Below are 20,657 nucleotides of genomic sequence, written 5' to 3'. Positions count from 1 at the left end.
GAATAATTTGACTGTTTTCCAGTACAGTGTACCATACACCTCATGGGCACCTATGATCTACTAAGTGCCACGTGGACATAGTTAGCTGACCATCTGCTTGGCACTTCTTGTGGTGTATTAAAAGATTTAAACCAGTTCAGATTGAATACTGGGTAGTGCAAACTGGATTAGCTATGGTTTGTACCCATTCTTCAGTCCAGAGGCATCCATTTGCTAAGGTGGACACCAGTTTATTATGTGCCCTGTAGTTTCCAAACAGTTGCCTTTTTCAGTACCAAGCACTGTGTAATGTCTTGAAACAGTTATTCTTTCATATTATATGCAGGACATGATCACAGCACTTCAGGAGGGTAGTAAAAACTTGCATGGTTCATGTGGATGCTTGTTGCTGTTTTCTGAAATTTGGCTTAATGAAAACAAAGTTGAGAAAAGTGCTTGTTTTGTTTTGGTGTTTTGTTATTTTTTTTGTTTCTTTCTAATTATCTCAATCCCAGCTTGCATTATCTTCCAGAAATTGCAGTATTGGATCCAGCTGGAAATGACTGCAGTATTATTTTGCCATAGCACTAAAGCGTTTTGTCTGGAAGTTCAGCTATTTAGATTACACGTCTCTCTTGAAGCCTAATGTTCAAGAGCTCTTCATTAGAAACATCAATGCTATTAAATGGAAAAGGATCTTGCATGATGATATAAAAAAGTCAGACTAGTAATGCAGTATCCAGTTGGTATAACATTTCCATTGTAATGCATTTCCTGTAACTGTGAATTCCTTAACATAGAGGAGGGTAATTAAAATAACACAATATATTTATTTTATTACTTAGAGCTTTAATGAACTTCAGGAAAATAGTTTCAACACAGTGTTGTAAAAGCTCTGTTACCTTGTGCACACTGACCTGGGTCCTGCAAACAATTACACTTGGGCACAGCCTTGCTGACTGCCAATGGCCAGCTTGTGTGCGTAAAGTGAAACATACATGTGTGTACATGTAGAGATCAAGGCCTCTGCTCTAGTTTGGGAAATCTGAAATATTTTAACCAAGGGGTAGATTTTGCAGCAACACTACAAAATCAAGCAGATAAAGCCTTTTGCTCTGCCACTGACTAAAAGCTCCATCTGGCTGGTACTGAATAGGAAACTGCCAGATGTGCCTTGTGAATTCGGCCACACTTCCTAGGTACCAGCCCCCAGCGGGTTGGTGAGGCAGATGCTTTGATGCTTCACCATGCATGGCTATGCTGATTGTGGTAGGAGCTCTCCTCAAAGGAGGTGCCTCAGATGTGGGCCAGAGAGAGAACCAGTCCCACACCACCAGTGTCTTCATTAATTCCCTGCTGGTTTCTCCTGCAGCTGGCTGTTCCACACAACGATGAGTGGACGCGCTTTGCCCGGACCTTGGTGGAGATCCGTGCCAACCGAGCCGACAGTGAAGAAGAGGGGGCGGTGGAGCTCGCAGCCTAGAGGGAGAGGAGCAGTGCCCGCCAGAACAGCAGCTTCCCCCGCTGAGTACGCCAGTGTTCAGTGTCAGAGTCAGTCTTGCTGTGGCTTTTGATGCCAGTGTACATGCCAGTATTGCTCAAAGCATTCCATATTAATCACACTGCTTTACACAAGGCTGAAAATATCCAGAGCATTTTCATACTTTATATTTCTGTCTGAAAAGTAAGAAAGAAAAGACAAATCAACCCTTTATGGGTTTAGTTGTTGCCTTTTAACTACTTAGTAGCTCTATTTAATAGCTAGGAACCCTTGGTTAAACTTGTGCTCACATTGCCCTTCTGGCATAGTCCTATTAAATCCATATGAAGCCAGATATGATTATGTGCAGATGTGGTGTGCTTCACTGTATGGGACTGGGCCAAAGACCTTAGATGTGGTGTATCACATGGTGACTTACATTATGAATGGATGTACTATATGAAAGTTGCTGCTCCTTATTTATTGCGGTGTGCTGCATGGAACATACTTATTTGAAAGCATTAAAATAAACGATCCTAAAGCATGTGCATAATGAGAGAACTGCATTGTCTATGTGCTGCTGTAGAGGTTACATTAAAGTCCACGTAACAATTACAGTACATCAGTTGTGCTTAAGATGTAAGATCTATAAAGGTTGGCTTGAGTGGATGGAATGAGTTCCCTTTCCTTTTTTTTTAAGATGCCTATTATTTCTAGGCACTTCAACTATATTTCAGATACAGTTGGTCACTGATACTTGTCATGCAAGTTAACACTAACAGTCTGACAAAGGGTTGTGGTTCCCAAGTATGACACCAGTCTTGCCAATAAAATGTATCGGGCCTGTTCTGTTGCAGTGTGGTTGATCTTTCCTTGCCAACAGTGCTCAGTGTGTTCATTACCAGTCACTGGTGAGGCACTGGGGAAATGTGGCTGCCCTGACTCACAGAACATTCATACAGCTGCTCTGTAAATAGATACCTTTGGCATTGGGACTGGCCAGTAGTGGACCTGTGTGCATCAGGCCCTGCTACCAATTTTACATGGGCAAGCACTACTGCATGTCAGCTTATGGGCTAATTTTTATTTCCCCTCCATCCCTAGCATGCTTACCTGCACACACAGAGCAGCAGCGTGCTGCCATATGTGCTGAGAGACAAGGCCGCCTCAAACTGTCCTGAGGGATAGGTTGGGACAGGGGACACAGGAATGGGTTCTTTTATAACAATCTCTTCTGGCTTGAGGAAAGAAACAGAGTGCAGACTGGTCTCACTGAGTGCTGTGGCCCAGATAGACATTGGTAGTGAGGCTGCTTGATATGTCTATATCACAACACTCTGCTGAGCTAGAGGACAGCTCTGCCATCTAGATTAAGCAGTGGTTCACACTCAGGGGCATGGAGGTGAACCATTTTAGCAAGAAACACTGCGAGTCTGACAAGAAAGATCTTGTACCTTAAGTTTCTCATATCATCTCATTGCCACATCTTGTCTTTGGGCAGTCATCTTGAGGAATAAACACGTCATCTAATCATGTTCGGGGCTATGGTCTGGTCCAGAACCACTGGGAAATCTGCACTGCTAAAGCCAGGGCAGACAAAGAAAATAAATCCTTTGGAAAAGCTGCATTTCCCTCATCCTTGTGGTGGTTAGAAGCAACTCCCAGTGAGAGTGCACGGACTACTTTCTTCTTCATAGTGGAACCTGTAACTATCTCCCAGTGCCCATGGAAGTGTCCTGCCACTGGGCTGTGGGGAGCATCTTCTCCCAGAAGGCCTTGCACACAGCAGAGATACATCAGTCACTTTCTGGTGGCTCCCTGAGTTTGGAGCCATGTGTTAGAGAACTCTTGTGTTCCTCCTGCTCCCCTGGGTGCTTTAGGAGTTGTCCTGAAGAACCAGTGTAGGACTTGCAGCATTTTTGTAGCTTAAAGGTGAATGCTAACAAACAGCCAGGTGAGATGACTGTAAAGGATCAGTTTTGATATAATCTCTGGGTTTTTTTCCCTGGTTTTGACCTGTTTTCATTTCAAAAACCGTAAGTGTTGTCTGTGTGGGTAAGGCAGATGTGGTGCCAAGTGGAAGAGAGGGAGGCACAGTTGGTTCTCTGTGTGTCACAAGATCAAGAACGTGCACAGGTGGATACACAAAGTACTGCTGTCATGGGAGGCAGAGGTGGGAGCTCACTATCCTTCCACCTGCTGGAGTAGCTGCACATCACAAAGTGTGGGGACACCATCTGAGAGTGCCTGTGATGTAACGGGAAGGGCATTCAGCTGATGATGTCTCCCATTCATCATAGTGCAGTGGGAACAGCTGACAAATTTGCTTCTACTTTTTCCGCATTACGGCTCAGCTTTTGGAATCTAAGGGGGGGTCTGTGTGCTCACGTCCAAGTTCTCCCTACTTTTACGGCATTAATAGCTTCTGAAATGGTTTTAAGAGCAGCCTCAGAAGACCTTCAGCAGTTGGCTGCTGTGTGCAAATCAATATGACCAAAGTCCTTTTCTGAAATTTTTCTCTCCTTTTTTTTTTGTGTGTGGGGTTCAGCAGTACACACTGAGGGAACACAAAGAGGGAACAAGGAAAAGATCTGAATTTCCACAGAAATCTCCAGGTTTGTATGAACAGAACAGAGCATTAACATGAAAGGGCCATTTCACACACTTGAAGCAGATGGAAAAGCACCCAAGAACAAGAGGCATTTACTTCCCTTCTGCTGCTCATGATTGTCCTGCAGTGAAGTTTCTGGCCCGCCCTTGCTGCTGCTCTTCCAGGCATCTCCCACAGTTCTTGTTTATTTGATTTTCCTGCTGCTAAACAAATAGCTCCACTTCACTGGCTTTCTAAAAGAGCCCATATGACAAAATGTTTCTCAGAATCTGCCCAGTAGGGAAATAAATACAAAATTATCCTTTAATTTGAGCATACAGAAATCACCTTCTCCAGTCTCTTTTGCCTACAAACGTCCAGAGAATAGAAGGAAGAACATAAAGGGTTATGCCCTATGCTCTAGCACTGTGAGGATGCTGCCATGACTACTCTGGGTGTGGAATAGGTCGGAAGACAGCCTGGCTCTTTTAGGGCCATTGCAAGTGACCTTTCTGTGAAGGACATAAACTGTGTGGTTAGACAGCTGGAGAGCACATCTGAACCACAGAGGTCAGAAAAAGCAAACCCAACTAGAGCAGAAGTAGGCAGGTGGCAAAAAGAGGCTGAATTGAGGATTAGGATGGAGGACAGGACTGTGAGGTGGATGTGGAAGGGACAAGTCTCCTGTACTTGTTGAAGGAAAGTCCAGAGTCTCCCTTGATTTCAGTGCCAAGGATCAGAGCTGCACCAACATGAGTGAGGGGCAGAGGAATGATGTGGCCAGGGACTTGGGATTTGTTCTGAAGGGAGCTATGAAAGGACATGGGGAGACGTGACAGGTGGCACTGGGTGTGGAAGGTGAAGGCATTAGCTAAAAGGTGAAGCAGGGTTCTTCAGCTTTATGACGTGTACTTTGTTCAGGAGACCCCATGGTAACAGAGAAAGAAGATGATGGCCAGGTATACTGAAAGAACACATCCACAGCACTGGCCAACCTGGAATTTGACCAGGACACACAAAACTGAGCATGGGGCTGCAATGCCAGGTCCATTGTGTAAATAACAGCACTTGGACCAAGTGGATCTTTGAAAGGTGGAAGTGAAATGGGCTACCTCTGGAGTCTGAGAACACCACAAACATCTCCACGGAAAGGCTGTCAGAGCAAGTCTTTGCTGCTGAGATTAGACTCAGCAGAATTGCCTGTACAACTTCAAAGAGAAAAGGCAGGCAGGACAAATGGTGCTGGGTTGCAATGATTCAGGAGCTGCAGCGTTTTCCACAGGGTACTTGGCAAGTACCAAGATGGACGGTGTTTCCTCCTGGGTCTCAAAACCAGTGCCCCAAACATTTGCTACTTCTAAAAACATCAGAGCCCCTACCACACCCTGGAATATCATCATCTCACACTACAAATGACAGCCTGCATCTCTAGGGCTATGGAAACAACTAGGAATAGGCTCTTTCACACAAGACAGGTGGAAAAAGCTCTGAAGAGTTTTAGCGACTGTAGATAAAATGCATGCACAGCAGAAGACTGGAAACCCCTCACAGAGCAAAACGGCATCCCACATGGAATGGGATGGTCTCCACTGACCAGTGACAATGTCACCAGGGCAGTACCAGTCCTAAGGCAGGACTCAGTGCCTAAAGGTGCTGTAGAGCAGCCACCTGTCCTTGGGAAGCTTACAGGACTGGTTCTCCTTCAAAGTCATAAGAAAAGATACCTCTGAAGTAATACCACCATGTCTGGTACACAGTGTCTGCACAGCCTGGGGTGTGAGGAAGGCCAGGCAATATAACTACAGCAGCTGGAATGAATCTTGCAAGCAATAGTACTGTTTCCTGGTGCGATGAGGAACAGTGCAAGGAGCAGTTAAAATGATAACTACACTTCAAATGTCATCTCTTCTCTGAAGGGCAACAGACACTTTGATGACATCCCCACGCTCAGCACCAGGGGAGGCTGCCCAGTCTCACAGCCCGAGTTATCTGCTGCTCACCATGCAGAAAGCAGAACCACCATGTGGCATGTGGCATTAAAGAAACCACTTCATCTCAGGCTGCTTCTGTGTTATTTGCTGTTTGAAGGTCTCTGGAGACACCTAAAATACAAGCGTCTTGAGATTTGTATACTCCCAACCATTAAATAACTTACAAATGATCACTATCTCTGCAAATCGCCTTCTAGTTTATGCAAAAAAGGCAAATGTTTAAACCAAAAACAGAGTCTGAGTTTCACAGCAGTGTTTAAACAGCAAAGCTGGAGGATTCCTGATTGTCCCTGTGCCACGGGAGAGGAGCTCAGCAGCATGCACTATGACATGTATGTGCACATGGAGGCTACAGCAGAGTCATTCTGAGCAGGCTGTCCCCTCCTGAGATGATGCAGAGCAGTTTGTCAGGTTTTGTATTTTTAGCAGTTTTAGAAAAACCTGCCCAAGTTATTTTTGAAGCCTGTGGTATGTCTGCTCATAAAAGCATCCCTGCAAACTGTCAGTATTAGGTCAGCTTAAGCCCAGCCCATTCCCTGGGGACCAGGCAGAAAAGCATCTCTCGGCTTCTGCCGGACCGAGAAACACAAACATGGGGTAACTGCTTCAGGGACACCCCTGCCCCACTCTCAGTCCAACAGGTAACATCATCAGTACTTGGCCATTTTTTTCTAGAAGTGCTGTCACAGGGAGTTAGCTGGAGTGCAGGAAGCAAGTGAGGTTACTCTTTATTCATTTGCATAACTCACGCAGAAACCAACAGAGGACAAACATTGTCCTCAGGGTGTTTTGTTTGTTTGCAAGGCAATCTGACAATTCTTGGCCTGCAAGCTTTTCAGAGCAGGAATGCATCCTTTTGTGTCTGGAGGAAGCCGACTGTGGGCACAGATCTTCCCCAAGATCTCTGGGCAGAGCTGCAGCACGATTTTGAATGTTTTGAACTGGGCTTCATGTTAACAAAGCAGCTACTGGCTCTTCCAACACTGCTGCCCCTGCCTCTGCTGTCTACTGACCCTGAAGAGATGGGCAGAAGGAGAGAACAATCCTCCAGGAAAGTTAATGGGGAAGGGAAGGGCCACCATGGATGGGGGTGTCAGTCCAGTCTTTCTCAGAGGAGATGAAGGCTGTGCCCTTCATCCCCAGAATAAAGAACAAGTCACAAATATACTGCCAGGCCTGGGAGTGAGAGGGCACCAGGAGGCAGAGAAATTGGTTTTGTGGAACATAAGCAATGAATGGTCTTTATCACATGAGCCAAGAAGTTGTGCAAGCCCTACAATAACCCGGCTCTAATTCCTCTTCTGCTCCCAGCTGCAAAGCCCCAGCAGCACTGGGGTTCGGTGCCAGGCAGCAGAGGGACGTGCTCTGGTGGGTGCAGCCTGGGTGTCCCCCTCCAGACTGAGCCAGGAGGGAGCAGCTGCCAGCCAAGCCCATCCAGTGGCCAGGCATTTCCTCTCCTGGATCAGGGAGAAGGTACAGCTCTGCACTCAGACATCTTCCCTGAGCTGCTGACTTTTCACATAAACCCGTGACATGGTATGTCAGGCAAATCTGAGGGATGAAGTATACAACCAACTCTTAAACAGCCTAAGATCTCACATGTGAAGCACAGGCAGCTCCCAGTGAGAATGTTTTACTTTTATGACAAACCTTAACCAAAAATCCCAACTGTTAATTTTGAAGTAATACTAGAGACAGCTTCTTTTCCCCCTATTTCTGAAATGAAGGAGCTGTTGTTTGGAGAGACTTGGATACTCAGGGCTGAGAGGAAGCAGCTCCTGGCTGTCAGAGCCCAGTGCAGTCTCTGCCAGACTCTTAGCCAGACTCCAAGATGCAGCCACAGGAAAATGTCATCTGCTCCCCTCACCTTCACACGCACAAGTGCTGCTACTCCGACCCCCAAACTCCATTTCACTAGTAACTTAAAAATACAAATTAGTCCAAGAGAATAATTTTCATGATGACCCAAATACAAAACCAGAGTGATTTCCATTTCAGTATTTCCACAAATTACAGCACAGTGTGATACTGCACACCAAACTCATTCTTCTGCAGAGATGCTGCATCTGTGCATTCCCGCAGTTTACGGCCAAGGTTGAAGGCACCCACCCCTCACCTGCCCCTCTCCAAGGAGACAAGTAAGGTCAAATTCCTCATCTTAAGAGGTATCATAGAAGACACCCCACAGGACCTTCAAGTGACTAGGTGATCATAACCCTTAACCTCCCCCCAAAAGTAAAGATCAAATATCAAAGCTTACTCCAATCCTGGCTTTTGACTGAAGAAAAGTTTCTTTTTTCCTGAGTGACATCTCCACCAAGAGATCAAGAGATGTCTTTTCTAGGCAGGGGAACTGTGGTAATTTGTTCTCAAGCTGCAAGTGTTTTTATAGCCTACAAGTGCAAATATTAGCTTCATCTTAACCTGACTTTATCACTGAAGTTGAACAAGACATTTGATGTACTGTGTTATTTCCGTAACAGAATACCATGTGTGCATCTCTTTGAAAGGTTTATTTCTATCTTCATAAATACAGAATTTTCTAAACACTGTGCAAGGCACCAAAAATTAAGTAAAATCTTTTATTTTAGATTATTTTAATCTCTTTTGACTCAATTGAAGTAAATAAGAATCTGAAACCACCTATTTGCCAATTACAAGCCAGCAGTTAAGGCAGGTACCATTGATACAGTGCATGAATTTTCTATTGCAGTTATTTAAACAAGCAGCGTTTTTACTATAGAAGTGCATAAACAGACTGAATTCCAAACACCAGCAACCCAAGATAGGCACCTAGTTATGAAATTTTCTTGTATGTGTAGTAGAATGCCGAAAGTTCTGCCATAAAGTGCAAAGACTATGGACAATAACACTTTCTTTTGAGCATTTTGATACCAGTAACATAATACAACGACTAAACATTTATAAATGTGGTTTCCATTACAAAAACATGTTCCACATAAAAGCTCCATAATACAATCCAGAAACAGAACTTGTGCGTGTACAGATGTAAGAAGTTGAAGCTGTACTGGCTTACTTAGGTACCAGGTATGTATTTGCTGACCTCTACAGACACGCACCAAGTTTAAACCCAATTTACACACACAGTCCAAATCATTCTGCTTTGAGCACCGTGATATCCACTGAGCTTTCCATTTGAGTGACGATGTGCGACATCTGCCCTGGTAATCTGCAACTGAGCATTGCCTGTAAAATGATCTGGTTCACAGCTCTCACCCAGCCCTCTCCAATAAATGGAACCTAAAATTAGTGTCTTCCCAACATAAGCACATGTCAGATGTGGACAAATACATTCATGGTCCCAAACTTAAAACAACTGGTAAGAATTTCACAGTGATCTGGTTACGGAAGCACAAAGACAAATGATTACATTTAAGATGAAAGTTACCTTAAAACTCAAATGAAGCTAATCTTTTATATGATGAGAAGCTAAAGGAACAAAGTATTGACCAATTACAAAAGTGGCTCTTTCCCAACTAATAACAAAAACCCTACAGCAATAAACTTATGGTCCTACTGCTGCAGCAGCCTTTGAGGTAGGTGGCGATGGCTTAAACCGAGGTAGGTAAAGTCCAAACTTGTTTTCAATCCCTGCAAAAGTGGCAACTGCCAATTTATAACCACCAACATGGTCAGGGTTAGGAGCAGGGAGCGTGATCCTAGATTTAGGAACTGTCTCTGATCCAGCTGGTTTTCTGCAAAATAATAAAAATAATAAATTAAGTTCCACAGAGTAAAATCAGTATTCACAAAAATCTCCTCCATAAAGTCAATTTAATGAGACATCTGAGTGTACTTCCCTGTAAGTAACTAAATTAAATACTGCAATGTAAGGAGAAATACCCTGTTTTAAAACCTTCCAGAACAGTAAGGAGCCTTCATGTTGATTGAGTATGGTCAAATCCAGATAAAATTTGCAGTGCATAATCAAAACTGCAGTGTGAGGTAACGGGTTCATAAGTCTTTGCTACAGCACACAACCAATCCAGGAACATAGCAGAGTTTAAGTAATTTTTGTGGTGGCTTTCAAACTGCTGTCCCCAAAGATCCGTGAAGAGTCTGCAGCTGCTCTGGGATCAAGTTAAACAGCTATATATGCCCATCCACCTGTATTGTCAACAAAGGCAGGAGGCAGAGCTGAAGCTCCAACAAATTGGTTTTGAACTCGGTGACAACTGTATACTTTTTTGGATGTCAAATGCCCTAATCAGGGACACAGCTCCTCCACCAAATAATGAGGACTAATGCAGAGTGTATCCTCACCTGGCAGGCATCACATTTTCCCTGCAGTTACATCCCCAGCCCATTATTTAGCCTCCCACTGTCTCTGTTTACACTAACATAGGTTCCCTGCTTGAAACTGTGATATAAAATGTGGTAATATCTTGCTATGAAACAGGTACTGGAATATCATCCCAACCTCCATCAGTATAGTGTGCTTTAAATAATATTTACAAAGCCTTTACAACATGTCCTAGCAAGCCCCTGGCTCTGATGTTCCAACGAGGACCAAGACCCAACAAAACCAAGAATAACTTCAGGATCCCTGGTATATTCAAATACCACATACTTACACTCCTCCGAAGTCCACATAAAACCATCTCTGCAGTAGCTCGTAAGTCACCAGAGTTACACCAAACTGAGGAGAAGATCGAAATACACGAGCTTGAAAGAAAAGAATACAGTTCCTAAGTGACAAATGCCTCAATTAGAAATCACCTGGCAATAAAAGCTCTTTTACACACCTCCTGCTCCTTTCCAGAGAGCCTTTGGACCTTCTTCCCGCAGGATCTTGGCAAAACAGTCCACAACACCGCTGTAGGTGGTCTGTCCTGCTCGGGCTGCCACCTGTAGCCTTGTTTTGATCACATCTGCAGGGGTGACCAGCGATGCTGCAGGCATACCTGCCGAACACAAAAGTCATCAGGTGGGTACCACTGGCTTGGCACATATGCTACACACACCTCATTTATCCAGAGGTAAGCAGGTCTTTCCTCCTAACATCAGGAGAATCCAGCCACATTTGATTTAAGCAGAAGCTGGGAAGGAGAATAAGCAACAAGCAACAAAAGGTGGCTGTTGTGGACGTGGCTTAACCCAGAGAGAGCTTCTCCCAGAGGAACCACCACATCACATGCTTCCTGCCAAGCTGGGAGGCACAGATTGGAGTTTTCAGTGCTAATCAGAAACTTGCATAGTTAATAAGCACAAAGCTTTTGGAGGGAAGGTTGATATTTCCCTTTCCTTTTCATTCCTCTCTGTGGTTGCTGGCATCCTGGTTGTACACTGTGCTAGAATAGGCTGCACACACATCCAAACACAGACACACAAACACCCCTCACGCAGCAATGTCACCGAGAACCAGATAATGCCGTGCATGCTCAGCATGGCTTGAGAGCTAAGGCTTACAAAACGGGTCATTCTTCTCATTAGGAATGGCAGACTGCTCAGCTGCAAAGCCACAGCTGACATCCTCAGCAGAATATGTGGAGGAAGATTTAAATTTACCCTGGCAGATAATCAACTGAAAGTAAAAAATACCAAATTACCAATGGGTGGTATTTCTAAAATCATTTCTATCCAAACTTGGGGCTGCCCATGTTTAGAAGTGGAAAAAAAAAAAAAAAGCCAAAAAAAAAGGCAAAGAAAAGCACCAAGACTGTACCCAGAAGACACTGTCTCTTACGGTTTTATTACTTTTCCATTCTGCATCTGTTCCAAACCAACTTGGTCAGATGTAGATGCATAAATCTCCTTCCCCTTTTTTTTTTTCCAGCTTAGTAATTCTGTAACAACTTTTGTCCAAACCAGCATGGTCTGGCCTCAAGCTCCAGAGCACCCTTCCTGCAGACTGCTCCAAGAGATCAAATCATGTGCATATCACCAAAAGAAGATTTCCTCCTCCTTTCCTTGTCCCCCCAAAGTAACTCATTGACTGAGTGTGCACTCAGTGCAAGCACGACCTGTCTGGCAGGCAAGCACTAAAACCTGGTCAAGGTTTTTGAACTCCAGAAACACTGAAATTCCTCTTTGCTTAGCCTTTCCCACACCAGGGTATTGCCTGAGTCTTCAATTTAAAGCCCGCCATTTGTCCTTCATAAGCCAGCCAGTGCTTTCAAGAAAACCAAAGAACTTACTTAGAAACAATTCTGCTTACTACACATTGACTTCCATCTCCTTATCACTCAGTCTATATTATTGAGGATATTTTGCACTTGAGATACTTAAAATCCTTTTTTTAGGAGCTATGTGTACAGGACAAAAGCATTTTGTCGAATTTACAGATTGCTGCCAAGAGAAGCTTACAATCAGAATGTGACAAATAGCCCAGCAGGAGCTGACAAGAAAAAAGAGGAGCTAGGGGAAGAGAAGGAAGTTCATGGAGGCAATAAGCAGATGGAGCAAATTAAGGAGAGATCCTGCAGATGATATCAGAATCATCTCAGAATACGCTACGGCACAACAGGTTGAGACATCTTGTGAACACTGAAAACCAGCAGTAGATCAAGCTAGATGACATGCATGTTGCCTGTGACCCCAACCACAATGGAAAGGAAGTTAATGTAAGCAGTACAAGCAACAGGCACTAGCAAAGGACACAGGTGCACATCTTATTACGGCTAGCTTGAATATCCCAGCAGCACGGGCTGTGTGTGGGAAGGGGGAGCTTCCCACACGCAGCCAGAGCTCGTGCCCACATCTGAAGTCCCATGACCAGGTGAGATCCCTGGCCAGAGAAGAGACATCAGCCCAGAGACCAAAGCCAGCTTTTCAGAAGCAGTGCATGTTTTGTTCTGTCTTTCCCTTGACTTTTGGCAAAACAGTGGACACATGCACCCCCATCACACTTTACATGTACCCAATAAAATAAATTTCTTGTTTTTGTAAACAGTATGATGAGTCTTGTATCTCTAACACTCTAATTTGCTCCTGAGAGTTAACCTAGGATGGGATTCACAGGAAGCACTGGGTAAAATTCACATTATAGCTAGATTGGTGAGCCATATCAGCAACAATAAAGACTGCTTCTGTGCCTGAACTTCAAAGGGACGGTTATCTCAGTCTGCAATCACCTGACAATGGCTAGAAAGAGAAAAATAGGAAAATCTAAGAAATTACTTGGCTTTAAAAACCCATCTTATGTTTCAAGTCTGTAAATATGATCTAAAGTTCAAAAATTGTTTTGTTCCATTAAAACGGGTGAGAAATAGGCTGGCTGTAAAAGCTCCTGTTGGAGGGTTTGGAGCCTAGCTCTGGAATGGGGTGTGGGAGGGGAGAGGACAAGGGGGTTTTGAGCAGCAGTCACTGGAACACAGCTGGCTTTGCTAGTGCCAGCTCAATGCCTTTGGACTATGAGCTACTGAATAGAGATCTATATGCCTCAACAAGACAAACCAACTGATCTTAGCTGTTGTCTAAGACCAGATACTGGCTAAAAAAGGGCCCTGCTCCTCAAGAGACACAGTCCCAAGTATAATCTTGACCAGTCAAGGAGTTTTCTTAGGGAGGAGAAAGCTTAAAATCAAATGAGAAAACATTGCTAAACCACCTTTCTGTACTGGAGTCATGCCATTCCATCATTTTTCTCACCTGGCAGGTCACAGCAGTCTGCCAGGGGCCATGCAGGAGGAAGAACTTGGGAGAGAGCAAGCAGCCCCCTGATAAGCATGGTGGAAATACCTGCTGATGTGAGCCCTCCTGCTTGCTACTCACTCCCCTACAGGTCCCGTTGCACAAATCTGCAAGCCTATTTGTTTCCTAGGGGCAACCATAGACACTGCAGGAGCAGGACACTCAAGCTGCCCCCTGCAGCAGATAGCTATCAAGTGGAGGTCCCCTTTGGGTGTAGAAGCTGGGTGCTGCAGAGGGCCCTGCCACGCAGCACACAAGGGCAAGCTGAGGCTTACAAAGCCTGTCTCTGTCTTCTCCCTTGGGCTCTGGCACACTCAAGCTAAATTAATCTGTGAGAAGTTAAGCATGTTTGGGCTCTTCTGTCTGTTTTGCAGCAACCTAAACCAACCAAGTGCTCAAGATCACACTCTGCACCTCTGTCATATCTGGGTATGCTAGGAATTAGCAATCTGTGGTAGTGCAGAAATGTTTTAAAGATCTTCTGCTTTATTTAGTATTAAAAAAAATGACAAAGGTAAAATCCTCAAGAAGCCAGGTAACTTCATGGGATACTGAGGGTAGCAAATACTGTCATCATTTTGTCACCTGTTATGTCATTGTGTTTGGAGAGCTGTACTTCTAGTGTGGCTTCTGGACTATATATACCAAAATCCAAGATTCATTTGATCACAAAGAATTTTATGAATGCCATGGTTTTGTTGATAAATCATTTCAACAAAACATTACCTCTCAGTGAGACACAGCCAAAACCAGCAGAGTAACTTCACAAGGGATGATGATATATGATAACAAAACATCAGCAAAAGACTTTATTTTCCTTTTCTTTTGCTTCCTGAACATTTTGATTATACCAGAAACTTACAGTATCTTCAACTCATTCTACAGCATGGTAACTTCGTTGTTTCTGTGTAAGGTTGCAAAATACAGTATTGTTGCATACAGTCCTTTTGAGAGTTTTTTGTTACTGTTGTCACTGCTGTAACTATTGTGCTGCCAGCACAGTATAGAGCCCTGAAAAAAGAAATCTGGGCACTTACCAGCTATTGATCCAGCCAAGAGCAGATTTCCAGGGCTAACCCTCCCATCTTCATTTGCAAACGAAGCTTTCAAATGAGCGTAACAGGGGAAGTAAATGGCAGAGAAGGGGATGTCACGCAAAAAACATGCCTTAGCACCCTGTGTTGAAAAAGACACCAAGTTTTGAGAATGAGCAAATTTACCATGAATATCCGAGAACAGAGCAACATTGTATTTTTTCATTTTGCTGCAAAGGGTTTATAGAAAAAGCAATTTCTCCTCTCAAGAGATTCATGTATTTCACCCTGCTGAGGAGTGACTGTGTGCTGTTTCTTGGTTCACTAATTTCTGTCATTGTATGTATCTTGTCTACATGTCCTCCCTCACTCTGTAGCACTGTAGTTATGTGCTGGTAATGGAGAAAGTATCACGTGTTTGAGTAAACTCTGGAAACACCTTTGGAGAACTTTAAATAGTTGACCTTGTAGCCATGAACCCATGGTGGGAGTTTGAGACGTGTTTGGAACAGACTGAGCCACAGGACAGGTCTGTCACCCCTCACTCCCACTTAAAATAAATACTCCAGGGGAAACAGTGCCCAGTCCATACATCTAAACAGGCACTACAATTGATAATGCAACATATATTGAGGGGGTAGGACCATAACACCAAGTCTTTTGCAGAACAGTAACAGCTTGATTTACTTGTGAATTTTGAAGTACAAATTATCTGGGATACAGTTTGTTTCAATAAATTTCATCTCTTACTGTTAAATTTGCCTTGTTATCAATTTGTGGAAGTGGCACAATCAGCCAACAAAGTTGCCAGCAATACAGCTGGTTTCAAATCCAAGAGGGAGGCAAACAGGGAAGATGGTTTTTGGGGTAGTGGCAAACAGTCAAAAGTTTTTCAAGCAGGGGGAAAAGCAAAAAGGCCACTAGGGAAGGTCAACCAAAATAAAATATCAAATAGTATCCGTGCTCCAACAGCAAAAGTCATTTGAAGTCTGCCTTTCCTCAGTATGGAGATCCAGAGGACACCAGAGCCTGCCAGGACTAAGACCAGGAGGAAAGCACAAACAAGAGGTGGCTTGGGAAAACGGGTAAAATCTTTCAAGCTTGAGAAAGAAATGGTTCATGGATGAGCCTAAGCCTCTTCTCTTTGAAGGAAGGGTGGAGACCTGGAGAAACTGCTTGAGGTTCATCCACAAACCCTCGGGGGGTGCCCTTGTTACTGTACTTCTCTTTTTCACAGGTCTACCAGCACATGCCTCAGTGCCAGACATTTCACAGGGGACATGTTAATATCCACATAATTTAATTAAATCTAATGATATGCCTGGACACATCTGTAAGCTTAGCTTGTACTGTAATACCAGTTAAAATATAGTGCTTATCCAAGTTGGATGCTGGTTATCAAAGACAAAGGAGCTGCAAGGTGTCAGAAAAACCGTAAAGTTGCCTTTCCACGAGGCAAGGCAGGGGAAGGCAGCAGGATGTGTGACAAGAAAACCAGGTCCTGCAAGCCACTTCTCAGGAGACACTCATAAGTGCAGTCTGCAGTCAGAGAATGCCTCTGAGAAAATAAAGATGTATTAAAAAGGCCATTAGATCTTGTAGTCAGACTTTGTGCGTCACAAACTCAGCTACTGAACACAGGGAGCAAGGCTCTGCTCCAGCTCCCACTGCTTCCCACCACACTTTGTCAGCTTATTTCCTGTGTTTTCAACTGAGTACTGACCACTTCCCCTGACACTCCCTTTGGAGGTTAATGACTCCTGCTGTTCAGACGCTCTGCCTTCTCACTCAGTTGGATCTGTCTGATTTATGCTGCCAGTCGCTGGTTCTTGTTATGCCTTTCTAGAGATACTAAGGAAAATGCCATAAAGGAACTCAAAAAGCACTGGTGTTGGTGCTGCTCTGCCCATATGCTCTGCCTTGAGGACACAGAGAAGGTGAACCTTTGTATTCAACAGAAACAAGGATTCTGGACTCTCATGTGCAACAGAAGCCTGTTTAACAATTTACCTTTAATCTTCAAATAGGAAGACAAGACTAGGGTTTTATCAACTTCTGCATGAAAAAAACCCAACAATTTAAGGATCAAATGTCTGCACTGTATTTACTTCACAGGAAAATTATGAAACTCACTACTGAAACATTCACAGACTGACATGGTTTCTTCAAAGATTTATTTTTAGAGCATGCTTCTCCTCAGAGCAAATCTCCTCGCTACCTTTGCCCTCGGGGCACATTACTTTTATTTTCTTTGCAATGTTGTCATCAAACACTGCACACATTTTTTCCCCTGCATTTTTTTCATACCCTGAAATATCCTGACATAGTTAAAATAACTTACAGAAATCAATAAAGTCCAAATGCAAGCAACTCTTAGTTCAACCTGAGCTGCTAATATTCCTCCCCCTTCATTAAAAGGCTCTTTTTCATAGGGCAGAAGTGGCATATTGTTAATATCACTAATAATAATACATTCAGGTATGCAGAGAGGGAGGGATGTCCATCAACTTAGTTGGCTCAGCGTAAACAAAACCTGGATCAAAACTTGGATCCACTTTAATAATAACCCAGCTTGGCTCTGGTCCAGCATTGCAACAGTCTAAAGTTTCCCCCCATCATTCCGTTTAAAGTCTGGGAAAGCATATTTAAAAGCAGGCCCCATTTAACTGCAAGTTAATCATCCGCAACCAGCCCAGGCCAATTAGGAAGGCTTAGGAAGATTGGCCACAGTATCTTGAAAAGCAAAAGAAACATTTATTTTACTTCTCACACCTTTTTGATGTGGACAACGTGCTGAAAGCCAAAGGGAGGTTTGATCAATCCCCAGAAAGCAGTAAGGAGCATCCAGCCGAGTTTATTCTGGCAGCCAAGGTGCAGACCTGCCAGGCATGAAATTATTGGGAGATCCTACACACCAGGACATGTGCCTTCCTCGCACAACAGCCTGTTGGCTCCCATCTTCAATCTCTTTAATAACCTTAAAGCTCTTAATCTCGGATAGGATCTCACTGAATAAACCAACAGAGGAAAAAAAACCCTGATTGTCAAAGATTCGGATAAATAAGCCCAAGTCAGTGCTGGGACAGGTTCTTTAGCATGCTAATTCCTGCTTATACCAGCTCTACCTGCAAATAAGGCTCTAAACAAACTATTTCTACTACAAGGGGAGGGTAATTATACTGACAAAGGCACCTCTGTGTCGGGTTGGGCAGAAGGAGCCGGCAGGTCTGGGAGACGCAGGCTTAGCCTAGTCTCCTGCAGTGAATGCACATTGTCTAGTGCAGGGGGAAAAATGCCAGACTGGGGGGACCTAGCAGCATTCAAGACAACAGTGGTGCACCTTGTCTGAGAGAGTTATTTAATGCTTCTGGCACCTGTACTTACAGCCACCCCCTCTTTTTCTCTTTTACAGGTTTAGAATTTATTTGGCATGTATAATTGTTATTTTGATCCTATAGCTACAAACAATAGGCAGCATGTCATTTCGTGATCATTTTGCATTCTTCTTGGGTTTTACTACAGACTTAACCCTTTAGAATCAGAGCCCTAACAGCACCTAACAGGTTTTGTAACAGTCAATCAAATATTACTGGTATTTGCTTTCAAGGGCTGCATTCTTTTTTCCCCTGTAAAATAACATTGCCTTAAAAGCTATTATAGGTTTTTATTCACATATATTTATACCAACCAAAATATGAAACTCATTTAGAACATCAAGTTAGAGGAATAAAATGTTGATTTCAAATGCTCTACCAGCAATTTCAACTCAGTTTGCAGGAAAAAAAAAGAGCTGTTTTAGTTGGAAGGGCGTTGTTTCGGGTAATTTCAAAGGAAATTTCTGAAAAGCAGGTTCTCACATACGAGAACAGTCACAAATAGGCATGGTGGATGCAAAATGTAACTCAAAACTTTTACTACTGTGTTTCATATGTTTGTCATCCTGCTGTAAACCCTCAGCTTCATGACATGAAAATAGCTCAGCTGTTATCAAAGGAACCAGGTGAGAGCTTCATACATATCCTGTCACCTGAGATTACACTTTCCAGGTCAACACACCAGAAGCTTGTTTATGAAGTATTCGGGGGTAAGGGAGGGGAGGGAGAAAAGGAGACTTTTGGAAGCTTTTCTGACTAGTTTTGGAAATGGAAACTGTGTTGGCAGTATCAGCCAAAGCACAAATCTGAGCTAAGTACCTTGTAGTAATTATAAAAATAAACATTACCACAACCAACATACCCTTTCCTTGAAGAATCATTTACCACTCTTATTTATTGTCTTCCTGGGATACAGAATAACTTTGTTGTGCAAAATTATGGAGTGGTACTGTCTGTTATGTTGTAAAGCACTATTCAGAATGATTATGTATACAAGGAGTAACATTTTATTAAACATTTTATGGCAGATATTATATGGATATGAGTTTGCTGTGATGTACAAAATAAGGAGGTATATTTACAGTGGTTATTTACATGAACACTTTAAAGATGTCTTTTAAAACCAATAGAATATAAATTCAACTGACTTTAACGGGACTTTATTCATATTAAGGTGTAAGACAGGTAGAAGACAGCAAATGTATTAGCTATGGATGATTACTTCAATATTCAGCTGTGGCTAGGAATTCAATAAAATCTATTAAAAATACTGAAAATCAGGAAAGTATCCTTTCCATTTCTGCCAACACAAATGACATTTTGCATTAGGTTAAATGATATTTTCCCTGACTGCGATATGTTCTCTCTATATTTTTAAGAATACCTGTAATCTACAGAGTATCTGTAGCTAAAGAATTTACTAGTCACAAGCTTCCATGCCCTGGTGCTTTCACAGTTACTATTACTGGGAGAAAGAACACAAATAGAGGAAACAAATTCCTTCTGCAAAAGTGCTGTTATGTGCCTCCCCAGAGCAGCAGCTGGATTTTGAGAAGTACAATGTTTTAAAATACTTATTTACACAAGTAGTTCAGAATTTTAGACAAAGGCAGAAAAAAATATTTGCTTTCTAGCTTTAAAGAATGACATGGGTTCAACCTAGCAGTCAGCTTAATGAGCTGTATGTGTCAAATCTTTTTATTGCTGGAATTAACATGCATTTTATTTCTAAGCTGCATATCATTACAGAATGGCTAATATCTGACCACCCAGTGAAGGAGCAGGGAGTCTCAGAGGAAGCTCTGACTGTAAATTTTGGCATTTATTATGACCCCAGACCTACTCTTTAGTTCTTTGGTGAGGAAGGAAGAGAAGGACATTTCAATTATCTGACCCTGAGCTATATGTGCTGTGATAGGAATTTTCCCCCAAAGAAAAACTTTAGGAGTTACAAAGGTCCACCAAGGACAGTCTCCTCAAAAGCACTAGGATGGTTTATTCCACTGTGTAGAAGGTTGAGCAACCAACTCAGATGACCAGCATGGAGGAACTCATGACTGAGCACAAATGCAGAAAATAAAATGGAAGCAGAGGTGGGTATAGGCTACCCAGGATATACAGAACCACTGCTTGAGTGTGCAGCAATTGAGACAGAAAAGCCAAGGATCAGCTGGAGATCTATCTAGTAAGGGATGTGAAGGGGGAGTAAAAAGGGCTCCGGTAAACACATCAGCAGCAAAAGGACAATAAATAAATTGTGAGGCTGTTGCACAATGGGGGCAGGAAACCTAGTGACAAAGTACACAGAAAAAGCAGAGAAATTACTTTTGTCTTGCTTTTTACTAGTAAAATCTGTCCCCAGGCCTCTCAGCTCCACAAGTTACCAGGAAAGTCTGCATTACCTGCAGACAGGGCACTTAGAGCCATCTGCACATACACAATCCTGAGACCAGAACAGATACCTCCAGTAGTGCCGAGACAGCTGGCTGATGACATTGTGAGGTTGTTATTAACTTCAAAAGGTCAAGTCAGACAAGGGGGTTCTGGTAAGTAGAA

At 43.2% G+C, this 20,657-nt stretch overlaps 2 protein-coding genes across 11 annotated transcripts in view; one reads left to right on the top strand and one right to left on the bottom strand.

Annotated features, from left to right (window-relative positions):
• Positions 1–2,312, top strand: part of DYNC1I1 (dynein cytoplasmic 1 intermediate chain 1) — a 187,519-nt gene extending 185,207 nt beyond the window's left edge. For all 7 annotated transcript variants that reach the window (XM_032111659.1, XM_032111675.1, XM_032111649.1 and 4 more), the window contains one exon: positions 1,352–2,312. In XM_032111659.1, the coding sequence (XP_031967550.1) occupies positions 1,352–1,462 (111 nt within the window). In that variant the 3' untranslated portion in view covers positions 1,463–2,312. The remainder of the gene's footprint in view (positions 1–1,351) is intronic.
• Positions 2,313–8,538: 6,226 nt separating this feature from the next.
• The window catches only part of SLC25A13 (solute carrier family 25 member 13), a 103,968-nt gene continuing 91,849 nt past the window's right edge, over positions 8,539–20,657 (bottom strand). For all 4 annotated transcript variants that reach the window (XM_032111636.1, XM_032111628.1, XM_032111620.1 and 1 more), the window contains 4 exons: positions 14,731–14,869; positions 10,807–10,965; positions 10,636–10,726; positions 8,539–9,756 (listed from right to left, as the gene is read on the bottom strand). In XM_032111636.1, the coding sequence (XP_031967527.1) occupies positions 9,567–9,756; positions 10,636–10,726; positions 10,807–10,965; positions 14,731–14,869 (579 nt within the window). In that variant the 3' untranslated portion in view covers positions 8,539–9,566. The remainder of the gene's footprint in view (positions 9,757–10,635; positions 10,727–10,806; positions 10,966–14,730; positions 14,870–20,657) is intronic.

Source organism: Corvus moneduloides, chromosome 1 (genome assembly GCF_009650955.1).
Source record: "Corvus moneduloides isolate bCorMon1 chromosome 1, bCorMon1.pri, whole genome shotgun sequence".
Lineage (NCBI taxonomy): Eukaryota > Metazoa > Chordata > Aves > Passeriformes > Corvidae > Corvus > Corvus moneduloides.
Note: the sequence above shows the minus strand (reverse complement) of the source record. Positions and strands in the feature narration are given on the sequence as shown.